Source organism: Sminthopsis crassicaudata, chromosome 2 (genome assembly GCF_048593235.1).
Source record: "Sminthopsis crassicaudata isolate SCR6 chromosome 2, ASM4859323v1, whole genome shotgun sequence".
NCBI classification, from domain to species: domain Eukaryota; kingdom Metazoa; phylum Chordata; class Mammalia; order Dasyuromorphia; family Dasyuridae; genus Sminthopsis; species Sminthopsis crassicaudata.
In genome coordinates this window covers 129,581,741-129,597,389 of record NC_133618.1, presented here as the reverse complement: position 1 = coordinate 129,597,389, position 15,649 = coordinate 129,581,741, and the positions used below count along the sequence as shown (strand labels likewise).

Here is a 15,649-nt window from a genome sequence, read left to right as displayed (position 1 = left end):
TTAACCTCCATATAAATTCTGCTTATAGGAAGTTCCATGTCCATTCAATCTTTGAATTCCTCAGCTAGAATAGCCAAGAATTTGAGCTATGATAAAGCTATTAAAGCTTTGCTTAAAAACCGTGCTAAAATGATCATCTAATTTAGGAACACTAGAATGGGCGTACTAGTAAGAAGCACTTTATTTGTATATTGATGGAAGATTCAAATCTTTCAAACATTTTGTTTAAAAAAAAGTAGTGTATGAGATTATAATCCCAAGACATTTAGTCATATTTTGGGGCAGAAACATATATCTTTATTACCAAGAGTCTCCCATCAAAGCCATATGGCTTTGAAAACCAGAATATATTCATCTTAGAATTAAAATGACACATAATAATCTAATGGACAATAGAAAAATATAGGTTGGGTCCAAGGCAAAATGATCACTTTCCTGCAAGAAGTAGCAGAGAAGACATGATTGAGGATATGTATAACTGCAAAAGAAGGTTGGCTAGCTGAATAATGGGAAGAGAATCAGTAAATGAACAGGTCAAGTAGGACATTGATAATTACATCATGCTAATGGACAAGACAAAACTCTTTAGTAAACTGGGTAGATCCTCTTGGTTGCTATACAGGAAGCCATGGACAAGAAATGCACAGAGCAAGAATGCATGTGGGATGATGAAGAAAAGGAGGTGGTCATCAACATTAAAAAGGAAGCATCATATAAGCATACATATATATAATACATAGCTCCTGCAATGTATTATTCAGTAACCATGCATTTCTCCAAAAAAAAAATCATGTCTAATCTCTGCTATGAGAATTTTTCTTGGATCTAGTCACAGAAATCAGTATGGGCAATGACAACTATCATTGTTTAAGTTCATATTTAGTATTTTGCATGTTCTTTTCTTATTTTTTCTTGGATACTTTAAACAAAAATTTAGCCTCAGCCAAGAAATAAAAATATTTACTCCTTAACTACTACCCAATTCAATGACAAATGGAAAATTCAAGAATCCTCACCATGGTAAAATAATACAATGCCAGGATAAACTGTATAAGGCACCAATTCAACTTCTATATTATATAATATTTCAGTTTTCCTCCCTTCATGTCCTGGATGCACTAAAGTAAATCTTCTCCCACAGCCAAGATGTAAGAGGCTGGGAAGGGCAGGGCTTCTCTTTAAAGTACTGTCTCATTTATAAGAAGAAATGAACTGGTTATACATTAAAAACAACTTTACAAAATAAAACCTCGTAGCAACTTCCTTTTCCTCCTTGAATAATGTAGCTCTTACCTTTCATTCCATTAGAAGCAAGGCAACAGCACAAAAAAGCTTTCAGGTTGGTGATTATAATTTAAATCCAGAGATGGCAGCCTTTGCTAATACACTCCTATCGGCCTGTTAGCCACTGTATAGTCATGCAATCTGAGATTCATTGCAATACAAGTTATTTGCGATTCATATTTATGAGTATTATTCAGTAACATGCTAGTTATCATCAGTACCTTTCACTGGCACTAAGAATGAGGAACATTTAAATCTTGCTTACATCTTCCTGACAGAGAGATCCATTTATAAACCAGATTTTAATGTCAACAGTGTCAAGAACTATAATTGCAATAGTTAGGTGACTGATTTTGACTTCCTCCTTCCCTGTCCTACTTTTCTTTAAATGCAGTTGCCAAAAAAAAAAAAAAAAAAGTGTCCTTCATCAAGTCATATCTCCTGTTGTTACATAGAGAGTAAAATACTTAAGGTAGAGACATGACCACAGTCATTTGCTCCCTTCTATTTAGGTTGACCTAGAATTCTCTGTGTAATATATCCTTTAGAGTTGTTTTTTAATCCTTCAGCTCTTCCTAACAACAAGGCAGCTCAGTCTACTGGTGTTCTGAAAAGATATCCCAATTATCTATAGATGGTTGGTTTATTATGTCAGTACACATGTAGGACTAGACAATAAGATATGGAATTCTCCATGGAAAGGCCTGGTTCTGGGGTTTGCTTTTCTTTTAGATCATTGGAGATTCCAGGCAGATTCTTGGTACAAAAAAGGAATGTCAAAAAATGCATGTCAGCATTTACATGAGGAAGAACTGTATACAGAAAGGACCTAACATCTTGTTTCATTATTCTGGATGCTGCTATTTTATAATCTATTGTAAATTTGCTTTTTAGACATACCTAGAGGCTCAGTGAAAATCGCATAACCAGTGAAGACTCTTTTTCCTAGCAAAACTTCTGATATGCAGGAAAAACAAAACTAAAATAAAACATGGGTATACACCCCACAGGGTTCTCTATACTGGACTTCTCATAATTGATAAGGTATCTTTTCTTGAATAACAAAGAGAAAACTTTTACAAAGTCTATGCACTACATAATTCCCAGCTTAAGAATGAAGTGTTTATATTCATCCTGAAGTTCTGCCTGAATTTATAGATCTTAAAGAGAATTTTGAGTATCTCAAATTTATCTCAATAATTATCTCAATTTTACAATTGAGAGTCAGCACAAAGTAGTAGATAGAGCCATGGACTTGAATTCAGGGATTCTGTGATCAAAAGCACTACAAGCATTTGGTAGATGCATAGATATTTGAAAGTTTTTTTTATATTCTCAGATAGTTGTTATCCTCACCTTTAAGAACAGAAATTTAGGAATAGTTCAAATGATCAAGATGCATCAATTCTTTTTTAATCTATAAGGTAAATAAAATAGTAAGAGTAGGATGAAAATTTTTATTTCAAAGTAAAATGCCTCATTTTAATTATTTGTATTTATATTACATTTATATCATAGTAAAATTATTATTTAAAAACCACATCAATTAACATGCTGATTTCTTATACTAAAACTAGAATGATAATATTTGTACTAACTTGGATTTTTTTTGAGAAAATACTATATAAATTTTGATCATTTTCTTTCAGCTTCTTTATCCATCCTATTAAATGCACAAGATTTTTTTTTATGGTGTCAATGAAGTCAATAGAATATAGAATTCTTTCTATATAAAGAAAAGGGACATTATACAAAGTTTAGCCTTATTTTTTTCTCTTCTTTCTTTCTTTTTTTTTTTTTTTTTTTTTTTTTAAACAGGGAATTAGGATTGTGGCTGCCCTGGGTCATACAAACTAGTAAGTTTCTGAGGCTGGATTTGAATTCAGGTCCTTCCTGATAGCAGAACCAGTCCACTATACTACCTTGTTGCCCCTGTTTTATTTCTTAAGGCACCAATTGATAACTTGATGTTTAAGTCTCCTTAAAGAAGTTTCCATTACCAAGGTCATTCTACCATGTTCTAATAATGGAAGTACTTTTTTCAGATAAACATTTCTCTCTCTCTCCCCATCCCACTATAAGAACATACATTTAAATAGCTCTTTAGAATTTAAAAAATCATTATTAGCTGACCTTACCCAAAATCATCAAAGAAAAACTCTTGTGGCATTTTGAATGAAAACTTCCACAAAGAATCTGATTATCTTGGCTTTAATCTTTTTGAGATCCATGATTTCATTAATGTTGGTATTCTGTTCAATGACTTAGAGGAGTGTCCTTTTTTTTTTTTTTTTTCTTTAACCTATGGATTACTATGGCAAAATGGTAACCAGCTTTCTATAACTTAAACCTCTCTCTGTACATAGCTAAGTTGGTCCTTTAAGGACAAAAATACTACCCTGTACTAGAAATTCTTTTAGCATCTTAGGACTTTTAAAAGTTTATGATCAATTGCTATGGCTTTCGATGACCCAAGATGTTCTCTGTGCTACTTTAAGTTCTAAGAGAAGATCTTCAAAGAAAGAATATTTAGATAGTCTTTGGTTTAAAAAAATAACAATAACCTAAAAATCAATATTTCCATTTCATAATTTTGCATATCAAATACTTTCCAAAGTGTGAGACCTTTTAATGATGAAAAAGATGAAAAAACTCCATTTGTGTATTGACTTGCATTGGTTTCTCTCTTAACTTCTTTAGCACCTCAGAGAATATTTCAGTCACTGTGATAGAGTGGTTAGAGTGTTGGACATAATGACAGAAAGATGGGTTCAGTTGGTGTCTTAGACACAGGCCATTACAAATAAGTCACTCTCTGATCTTCCATTTCCCTATTGGAAAAAGAGGAATTATAATAAATGTACTATCTACTTCATAGAATGTTGTAAAGTTAAAATGTATGGCCAAATATTTTGCAAACTATAAAGTGCTGTTTAAATGTCATTTATTTTCATTTCTGTTTTCAAAATACTACTTTTGAGCTTCTTTTTCCCTTTCCTTCTTCTTGTCCATTCTTTTTGAATCATATCTTTCATGTCTGTTAAGTACCCAAGTGTCTTGTTAGACACTTTGAAAATACTCTTTCCATTTAGTGAAAATATTTTGAAATCAAATTCTTGCCTCAAGTGACTATCTGAGAAAAAAAATCACTGGATTCCAAAAGTGTCCAATTAGTTGGTCTAGTGGCAAAAAAGTCAGTCCTGTTATAAATTTCATTTCACAAGATAAAATGCCTGATGCAAAAAATTCAAGCAAACAAAAAACAAATGAAAGAAAACAGTATATTTTCAAATTAGTTTCTGAGAAAGCTACCACAGGAAGGTAAGTTTAATGGCTTCTATCTGATGCTAACTTGGTGCTTAATAACATTTTCAGTTTGAGGGAACTCTCATTTCAGCAGGTAATAAAGCCATTTTCTTAGCCAAAGAATCAGAAAAGAGTTCTAACTCCTTCTGACTGTCTACTTAGGTCTTAGACTTCTAGCATATGGCTTAAACCAATGAAATAAGAACCTTTATAGTATTTATCTCAACTTAGAAGGCTCAAAATGTTTAATCTATTAAAAATCATTCAAACCAACAAACATTTCAACAAAAAAACAAATTATTCTAACAAAGGCAACCCCAAAAACTAAGACTTTATCCTAAATAGTTTTACAATGAATCCTTTTTTGTACTTATCAGATGTGATATCACAGCAGGTTGCTGGATACCTGGTTAGTTTATTATATTAGCTATTGATCAAATTAGACTTTGAATGTTGTATAATTGAATTACCTAGAAGTATAAGTTACCTTTAATTATAATCTAGTTGACTATCAGCTAGATGGTTCAATAGATAGAATTGTGGGCCTGAAGTCAGACTTAAATCCTTGCTAGCTATGTGACTTTGTGCATGTCATTAACCTCTGATTAGCTCAGTTTTCTGGTTTGTAAAATGGGTAGAATAATAGTATTGTTGTGAGAATTAAATGAAACATTATTTATGAAGAATAAATTTTCCCCCAAAAAAAATTGGGGAAATTTTATTTTTGTCCTATGAAGTTTTCTGTTATGAAATTTTTGAATTGTATCTCTGAAGAAAACAGGATTTTAAAAAGCTCTTTATGCTTCAAATGGAGCTGCTTGACTATGGTTGTAACTCCATATCACTCTGATTTTCATTGAATGGCCAATAAGAGCCCCCAGCCTAAGCCTCAGAGTTTAGATTATGATGATTTAGAATAAAAATAAGAAATAATTATCATTATTTCCTGTTGTGGCCCTAAACTCTGAGGGTCTGCCATTCCCAGAGTGATATTTTTGTAATTTCTTAATGGGAATCTTGTATCTCAGTTCTTATTTAGCCCTTAATAATTGCACTGGTGTTGCCTTAGACAAACTGAGACTTGGGAAAAATATAAGTTTAGAAAGGTATTGCATTGCATTGCACCATTTTCAATAATGTTGGCTTTTGTCTTGCCACTGGACTTTAATGACTTTGGAGGATAAAGTAAGGTGATGGTCTTGATCCTCTTCAAAAATAAAGTATGATCAGAAAAAACCTGGAAAGACTCACATGAACTGATTCTGCATGAGTGACCAGAACCAGGAAAACATTGTACACAGTAACAGTCAGATTATGTGATAATAAACTATGATAGACTTGATTCTTTTCAGCAATGATGGAATCAAAGACAAGTCTAATAGATTTGAGATAGAAAATACCATCTGCTTCTACATAACGAACTATGGAAATTGAATGTGTATCAAAGCATAGCATTTTCATTTTTTTGTTTTGTTTGCTTTTTTCTCTCATGGTTTTTTTTTTCCTTTTTGATCTAATTTTGCTTGTGCCACATGACAAATATGGAAACATGTTTTAAAAGATTTGCATATATTTAACCTATATCAGATTGCTTACTGTCTTGGATAAGGCAGAGGTAAGAGAGGGAGAGAAAAAAAAATTCAGAACACAAAGCATTACAAAAATGAATGTTGAAAATTATCTTTACATGTATTTAGAAAAATAAAATACTATTGAGAAAAAAAAAAAGAATAAAGGATGAACAAGACATAAGTGGTGCTGTATAAATGCTTCTTTCCTTTTCTCCTTCCTATTACTTCCATCTTTGAGTATTAGAAAAAGATTCTCTTTGCACTTGCTTCCAGTACCCTAGGAAGTGAAATTGAAAAGTGTTTAAACTCTAGAGATCCTTTACAATCCCCAGTTTCAAATGTTAATCTAATTATCCATAAGCTTCCTTCCTTGTGTTTGTATTCAAGCACTAAGTCAAACTAAGTGATTTAATGGCCATTTATTGGGTATGTTACAGTAGGGGTTCCTTTAGCCTAATGGATTAGATTAGATGGCACCTCTGACTCTAAAATTCTTTGATTTTGTGATTCTTTAATTCTGAAATAGCAGGAGCTATAACTCTAATCTTGGTTTTGTTGCTAACTCAAATGGACTCTTTGTGACTCTGTAGTTTTGTTTTAAAAAATAATAATAATCTCAACCATAGCAATACCTATTATTGGTATTGTGTATTAAGGAATAAAAGATGTTTTAAATGATCTCATTTGAGCCTCATAGCAGCCTTTCAAGGTAGATTCAAGTATTGCTCTAATTTTATAAATAAAGAAGTTTGGATCTAGAAAGAATAACTGACTTGACCATGGCCATATAATTATTCAATGTTTTAGAAATGTTTGGACCCTAATCTTCAAGATTTCATGTCCTATATTTGTTCTACTGGTCACATTATATGAGACAACCAACTTGGGATCTTGGGATCTTGCTATGATCTTGCCCCACAATATATACAATGAATAGAATGCTAAAATCATAACTAACGCACCTGTATTTGGCATCACTAAGCGCCCTCCCAGATGGCCAAAAACACCAGTGGTCCTCAGTTCAGTTCGAGTGGGGAGTGATGAGAGATTCTGGATGTAGGGGGTTTTATTCCTGGGATGTATTGTATTAAAACCTCTGGTATTCCCATGAGGAAATGTCCCAGAGTGGGTCTTGCTATGGTACTCTGCTCGTTCTGATACTCCCAGGGAAACCATGAATGAGCTCTGGACTTTGACCTTGATATCCGACAATGGGTTAAAGAGTGAAGACTCTGTCATGAGTTCCTTGTCCAGCGGGTCCTGTAGGCAGATGGGCCCACTGTAGGTACGGCTCACTGTCAGGTCAGGTTGCATGGAGGAATTCAATAGGAGCGAGTTGCCTGGCAAGAGAAAATTGATCTGTCATTCTGAAACCACAAGACTTTTCCCTTACCACATTACATTTGTCTCTACTAAATCTGCACAAACCTTTACACATCCAGCAGTTCCTTCCAACAGATCAAGCTACCCACATTCATTCTGAGTGATTGGAAAAGTCTGGTCATTAGCAATCAGAGACTTTGAAAAAAAAAAGAAAATTGTCTCTCTCGGTAAGACCTTCCAAAATGTGTCAGTGGGTGGGTGTCTGTGGGTAGAACAAATATTTCTGGCTCTCTTTCAAGCCAATAATTCAGGTAATATTATTATTATTTTAACTGGAGAGGAAAAATGAAAATAAAAAGGATTAAAAAAAAAAACCAGCTCCAGGAGGAAAATAACATCTGTTCTTCTAAAATGGCAAGAGATGACAGAGCAAGATGATTTGGCAGAGTTGTTTACAACTCAAAGCTTCATCAGTTCCAAGGCAGTCAACAGGGACATTTGGACATGGCAAGAATTGGGTGCAGAAATGTAACCATGTGTGACCAGATCAGGATTGGGGACAGATAACATCAGATTTAGCTAGATTCTCAAAATTCAGTTCCAGATTGCTGTGCTGGTTTATTAATGAATAAGGTGTGAAAATGCACACGGTATTGCCAAGATGAACTCATGCATTTAAAGAAGAGGAATAAGGACATCCCAAAAAGCTTAGATGTCTTTATTTCTGCCTCAAAAAAAGGACAAAGTCATGCTTTCAAAAAGAAAATAAAAGAAAGAGGAATGTGAGGGGCAAGAAAGGAATGAAGTAGAAAGAAAGAGAAAGCAAGAAATAAAGAGGCAGAGAAAAAAAATAAGAATAAATGAAAGAAAAGAGAAAAGAAAAAAAGGAAGAAGAAAGGGACAGAGAAAGGAAGGGAGAGAGAGAGATGGGGTGGGGGAAGAATGCAAGGGAAAGAACAGAAAGGAAGGGAAAAAGAAGAAGTAAGGAAAGAAGAAAGGAGAGAAAGAAATTGGAAACTGTCATCCATACCAGTTCAAGAATGTTTTCAAAGCCAAATAGTAAAAGGAAGTGCTGTGATACTCTTTTGTGATGAAGTAATTTCATGTATTAGTAAATAACAAAATAACCCTTCCTCCCTGTTCCCAACCTCTCCCACAATACTGTTTCCAGTCCGTCAATGTGACATCTTAAATTGAAACAGAGATCGCATTAAACAATTTTCCTTTGGGGCCTGACAAAATTCTTCAAAGCAGGATATTTTGAAAATGCTGCAATTCCAGGACAAAGTATATCAGCTTCTAATGTGTTTTCCCTCTTTCTGTCTTCTATTGTCATAATTTGTCTGAAAGCCAGCAGGACACCCACAACCCTGACTTCTTTCACCCCCTGTTCTGATGCTCTCAGAAACCAGAATCATAGAGGAATTTGAGCCAAATGAGATGAAACAATGTTGTAGATCTAAAGCTTGCTTGATGCTTCCCTTCTTCTGCTTGAAGCTGTTGTAGTACTTGGGCCCTGCCCAGGAGTCCATCTCAAACACAAACTTGTTTGGGTGAATAGAGGTTGGAGCCTTGCTTTTTTTCAGTGTCTTTATAGGCAAGGAGAAACTAATAGCTGACCACAGTCTGGAGAAAGTTGGTCCCAGTCTTAAAGGAGTAGCCTCCAGCAAGCTCTGGTGTTATTTTCTAGCTTTATTATTATTTTTTACCTGAATTGTCAGAACTTCAAAAGTTTTCAAGAAGTTTGTCTAATGAATGACTTGCTTTGGGGGAAAGAAAAAAGTAAGACTTCTTTTCTTCAGTTCACACAACACTGAAATGGAAGATGACTTTGGTTTCAGATGGAAATGGTCTGTTATGTGATGCTATCTGCTAAAGAGAATTAATTGACAACTTGTCTTCTGTCCAGCAAGGGATAGTTCACTAGGTTATACTTATCATCTCTTCCCAAAAAGCTATTTATCTTTAGCCTCTGGGCTCTTATATTTTATTTAAGCCTTTTCACTTCTCACCTGCCAGGGACCATCAACACAGCATACACCAATGACAGAAGAATAGTGTTTTTTTTTTTTTTTCCATAAGTGGAATTTGAAATTATCTACACACTTATGCAGATGGAAATGGGAAAGTAATGAAATTTTTAGAAAATTGCATTTTAAAATAATTTTCAAGTGCACATAAACGTCAGCTCTGGCAGCCCAGTGAGGTGGGAAGATCACAGATTTGGAGGTTTGAAGATCTGGGTTTGAATTCCAGTTCTACTGTTTATTAATTGTGTGAACCTGGCCAGATTAATAGGGCCATAATGAACACAACTGAGACGTTACCATTTACTATAGACTTTACTTCCTATGACTCTCACTGAAGTATACTTTCCCCTCAGTTTTCTTAAGTGTGAAATAAAAGGATTGGAATTTACTTCTGAATTGAACTCTGAAATCTGTGAAACAAAACATTTTTCCAAAAGTCATAATTTACAGAAGAGGCACAATGCTATTGTTTTATGTGTTGGTTGACTTAGGTTTTGAAATGGCTTTGAAATATGAAAAATACTTTAATTTTAAAAATTCATTATAAAATCAAATGCCTGCAAGAGCCAAGATATGAAACTTGAAACACACTTCATTGCAAAGAATCTCATAAAATACAGTGTGGTGAAATAAATGAACCCTCTTTTCAATCCTATATGATTTCCCTGCTTAACATCCCAGTATGCCCTGGGTTTCCTCCAAACACCTGTCTTTACTCAGTCTCTGCCAGGTAATTTGCACCCTCATGGGATCATAAAATTTAAAATTGGAAGTGATCTTAAAGATTACCTAGTTGATCTTCCTCATTTTAATGATGAGGAAAGAATGTCAGAGAGGAACAGTAACTCATCCAAAATCACACAGGTAGTAAATATTATAATTCCAGCTTAAAACCTTCCAGTGCTACTTCTCTCCATGCTGCCTTCTTTTGCTTATCCTATGAAACAAGCACTTGGTACTCAGAAGAAGACGATGATACTAAAGAAGGCAAAATGTCATGTCCTTGAGAAACAGACATTGTTATCCTAAAATAACATATGTGTGTATTTATACATGCCTAATTACTATTATTATTCTAAAATGTGTATATATGCATAAATGTATATATTTGTATAAAGACTGATGCTTTCCATCTCTTTCTTGTGGCTATTGAAGCAATTAGGCTCTATCCATAAGTCCCTCTCAAACATAAATTCATTTTGATAAATAGAAATTGAAACTTGCTTTTGCTTAAGGGAAAGAGAAATGAGTGAACATATATGTATATATATATGTGTACATGTACATGTGAGTATGCTTCATTCTTAAGTGCTCCATCAGTTCCAGCTTTGACTCATAGTAAAGAAAATAAATGGTGTTCTGCTTTGGATATAATTAGTATGTTGCTTCAATAAAATTGATTTTCTTTTACTTGCCAAAAAAATGAAAAAATGAAAAAATGTGTTTTGCTGATTTGGAGATAGTTGAGAGTTGGTTATGATCAAAGATTCTACTTCCTCCATGAGGAAATGACCCATCACAAGATTTGTAAAGTCCACTCACTGGCTTGATGTCACTTTAGACATTAAGCTTAGGGCTTGAGTTAAAATTTGAATATATTAATGAGGTTGGAGAAGTGGATTTGTAATTTCATTGGTATAGGGAGCTCCCTGAGAGAGAAAATTGCTTTTTTGAACGCATGTGGCTATCTTTATTTTCATCTTAAAGCCTTAAAAGAGTTGCCCAGAGAACTGAAAGATTAAGTGAGGTTTTCTTTGGTTTTGCTTATTTTTGTTTTTGTTTTGTTTTTTTGCTCAGGGTCACCCAGCTAGTTTGTGTCAGCAACAGGACTTAAACCTGGATCTTTCTGGCTTTGAGGCTGGCTCTCTGTCCATTATACCCTATGCTGCTCCCAAAGAAACTTTTTAGAAGCCAAAATTGCAAAATGAGAAATTAGCAAATGAGTAAGTTGGTCATGGCTCCTTATTTCTTCATTCTTGGCAGCAAGTTCACAATTTTGCATGCTTGTACAGTGCAGAGGACACTTAAAGCATACTTATGGAAGGAGCCTGGTCTCCTAATAGATGTTGACAATTTGGTGGCCACTCTCAGTCCCAACAGCTATATTCACACCAGAGCAATAACATAATCCGAGGCTCTTGTGAGAACATAGACTCTGGCTCTGAGGAGGACTTGTCAGGAAGGCCCCCGTCGCTGACCTTGACGGACTGTTTTGAAGTTGAAGGTCTGGAAGCCACCTGTCAGTGCAGAGGAGTCAATGACGTCCACGCCGTAGTCACTCTGGCTCCGTCTGTAGAGAGTCACTCCAACAACCAGAACTGCCACAGCGATGACTGCTGCTCCCAATCCTGAGTAGAGAGCGATGTCACTGGCATTCTCGATGCCTGAAAGGAGAGAAAGACAAACCCTCTATTGGCACATGAACAGAGAAGAGGACCCAGAAAGAAATAGGGGGAAATGTGGAAAGGGGCACAGGGCCTCCTGACCCTGCTCATTGGTGAAGATAACCCAGGAAGGATGAGGAAAAGCATGAGCTTACCATGCTTTCGGTGAAATCAAATAATTTCAATGGAAACACATTTTTTAAGGGAGGGCTTATTTGAAAGAATACTCCATGGAATCCTTTTCTTTTGTACAGAAAGAACCTCTTTGTCGTACAGATAATAATCCCCTTGCTATTTGCCTTTCTAACGCTGTCATACCTTTGTGACCCTGGGCAAGTCAAATGTCATTCAGTGAAACTCAGTTTCCTCATAAGTAAAATGGGAATGCTAGAATAAATTGATCAAATAGCTCTTCCAGCTCTAAATGTTTTGATTTTAAAATATCTTTATGCTAACTTTTCTTGTACTGGAGTGGGAAAGAGATGGAAAAGACCATACCTGTGTGCAGATGCACATCTACCTATCTAGCTATCTATCTAGACATGTATATATTTGCATGTATATAAATGTATCCATGTATGTATTAAATTAGTATGAAGGGTCATTTGCATCATATACTTGGAGAGGAAGATATGTAGTATATGAGTTTGAAAAAAAAAGGATAGGATTCAGAACTAGAAGGTTTCTTAATGACCACTGTCTAACCCTCTTGTTTTATAAATGGTCCCAAAGTGGGAAGTGACCTGGTAAATGTCCAGATTTCCTGATTCCAAATCTACTATTTGTTTTTCTTTCTCCTTTTATGTAGCCCCTTCCCCCAACCTCTTTCCTTCTCTCTCACTGCCTCCCCCCAACAAGGGATACACAGAATATCCATTTATTGCTATGACTGTAACTACTGAGCTAGAAGATGAAACATCCATTCCCCCATTGTGCCAACAACCACTACCCTAAATCCTTCAGGCTTAGTAGGCCATTGAAATTTGACCTCAGCTCACAAACTATAACAATTACTTTTGTGCTAGAATCCTTCAGCTTGAGAGGATATTGAAGCTTTCAGCTCAAGGCACAACCATTGCTTTTATTTGAGAATACCAGCAAAGCTATATATCTTTTGATGACTCAGAGGATCACAGATTTATAGTTGGAAGGAACTTAAGGGAGTTATCCACTCTGACCCCCTCATTTTAAGGATGACAAAGCTATGTCTTCAAGAGGTGAAGGACCTGTCCAAGGTCATACCAGAAGAAATTGATAGAGCTGCAATGCAAACCCAGGTAATCAACTCCAGATCAAATATTTGTTTTCACTGAGCCACGCAATTTCGTGAACAAACTGATATCACTAGAAAAATTATCAAAGGAGTTCTCCGTTCTAACTAGAGTTCATGGCTTATTTTACAAGTGCAACCTGTAAAAGAGATTAGTTGAGATAATGTACTTCCTATTATCTCCTAGGGTAGAGGTGAGATATTCTGTAAAGCAAGCCAAAAACATCATAAGGCTTTAGATTGAAACTACAGGTATTTTGTTTCTTCCTCCCTTCTCCCTCCTAAAAACATTTAGAGTCTATGCCTTTACTAGACTAGATTCTTAGTTTTTTTGGATGTGTGCCATTGACCTTTCTTCTAGTCTAGTGAAGTATATGAACTTCTTGGAATATTAAAAAAAAACATCAATTATAGCTTGGTGAAAATAAAGATATACATATATGTTAGTGCGCGCCGCACACACACACACACACACACACACACACACACACACACATATATATATATATATATATATATATATATATATATATTTCCCATTCAAATCTGTAGATACACTCCCCCATCAAAAAAAAAAAAAAAAAAAAGTTTCTGCAAACACTTTGGATATTTCTTTGGAGCCCAGGTTAAGAACACCTGCTCTAGATCAACTACAGAGTTTTGTTCCATTTTAAAGAAGATTCCAAATGACCCTTTAAATCCAGCATACCTAATTTTACTTACTCTGGACTATGGTCTCTGAAAGTAGACATAATCTTGGGAGGTATATGGAAATATAAGGAAGCAAGTGCCACCTAACTATATAATTAATCTTCTTACAGATTACTTGGTAAGTAGACTTAATAGGGCCAAAAGTAATTACCATGTCACCCAAAGTCTGGCTCAGTGGATAAAATAAACCCATCGTATATTTACCCTGTAATTGTATGCCACTTACTATGCATTTTACTGCACCCTAATATGGTACTTATGTTATCAAATGAGCAGCACTTAGCACACAAGTAAAGTGAATTTATTTTAAACAAAGTCATTGGACTGTAAAATAAGGTGTTACCAAATTAAGAGTGAATTCAAGCAGAATTAGTTCCTGCCATAGGGCAATAAACAGGAGGGGAAAAAAAGGGGGAAGAGAAAGAAAAGAAAAAAGAGGACATTATAGAGTATAGCAAGGTATTCAAAGAGAACAGGAGTTATGGGGTAGTGGCCTGTTTGGTGCTTTTTCCACCCAAAATAGTACAAAAAGGTGAAGGCAGCAGGAGAGGTGTGAGGGTGGGGTTCTTCAGTCTTGTCGAAATATATGATTGCAAAACAAAGTAGTCTGAAGAACAAACATGTAGGAAACCTAGTTCATGGGTCTTAAATTTAGAAGGGACTTTACTGAACATGTAGAAAAGAGGTGTCAAACATGGCCAGGGGCAACCCATAGCACTCCTGAGAATAGCCTGAACAAGATTAAAATGTAATTTGGAAATATGTACTAAAATAAATTAAAATATAATAAAACATAATTGTTAATGTTTGTTTTTTCAAGGTCAAATTGTGGTTTGCAGGTATCCTTATGCTTGGTTTGGTGCCTCCTCTACCTCCAGTTTATTTGGATTTGCTAGCACTGGTTAAGAATAACTCCTTCATTTTATAGAAGAAAAAACCACGGCCCAAAAAAAGAAAGAGTAAATGGTTTTCTCAAAGTCACACAGGGAGGAAGAACAAAGATTGGAATCTATGTCCTTTGACTGAAGAGCCAAGTCTCTTCGTTTTTCTCTTTTGCCCCTTATTTATATATCTTAGTACCTCAGAAACATCACAAGGTCAGTCTTGGCAAGGTCTGTGAACAATTTTTCCCTGTTCCTGTTCCCTATCTTTTGCTTCTCCCTCTCTTCCCAAAGCTATGCCCTCTGGAAGAGGAAGACAAGGACATAGGAAACAAAACACGTTAAGAGCAGTGAACTGACTGAAAAAACTGACACACTAAGCCAGGGGCTGAGAACTGATAAGGGCAATTCAATGGAAGCACATTTGTCAGATTTTCCCCCCCTCATTCTGCCTTCCAAATCCTTGGGTACTGCTGACTCATGATGCTGACACCCTCTGAGAGGCTATATGCAGGGATAACACAGCTGGGTCACAGCTGAAAGCATATTGACAGCTAGCCCTGGTGAATGCAGCTGAGATGTCTAAGAGGAAAATTCAAAAGAAACTTTTGGCTTCCCAAGTATTAAGGCAGGACTGGCAATAAAGAAGGATTTATCAGAATTAAAAGGTGCTTACTTATTGGAGTCAATACCACTGGCAGAAACAGCCAAGGGACAGAGTCAGCTTTTGTCTATCTTTAATGCCCCGACTTTGTGCCCACTGTAACCCTCTGGAGTCCATCCTCTTCCCAGATTAGACAAAAGCTGCTTCTGACATTGAGGCAATGGACAAAAATGCAGAATGAGATATACATTTTGAACATGGTTAGTTTGGGAATTTGTTTTGCTA

At 35.4% G+C, this 15,649-nt stretch overlaps 1 protein-coding gene across 8 annotated transcripts in view; it reads right to left on the bottom strand.

Annotated features, from left to right (window-relative positions):
* UNC5D (unc-5 netrin receptor D) overlaps positions 1–15,649 on the bottom strand; it is a 770,467-nt gene that overhangs the window by 95,043 nt on the left and 659,775 nt on the right. For 4 of the 8 annotated variants that reach the window (XM_074287224.1, XM_074287225.1, XM_074287228.1 and 1 more), the window contains 2 exons: positions 11,713–11,898; positions 7,124–7,501 (listed from right to left, as the gene is read on the bottom strand). In XM_074287224.1, the coding sequence (XP_074143325.1) occupies positions 7,124–7,501; positions 11,713–11,898 (564 nt within the window). The remainder of the gene's footprint in view (positions 1–7,123; positions 7,502–11,712; positions 11,899–15,649) is intronic. The other 4 variants (XM_074287226.1, XM_074287227.1, XM_074287230.1 and 1 more) reach the window with 1 other exon arrangement.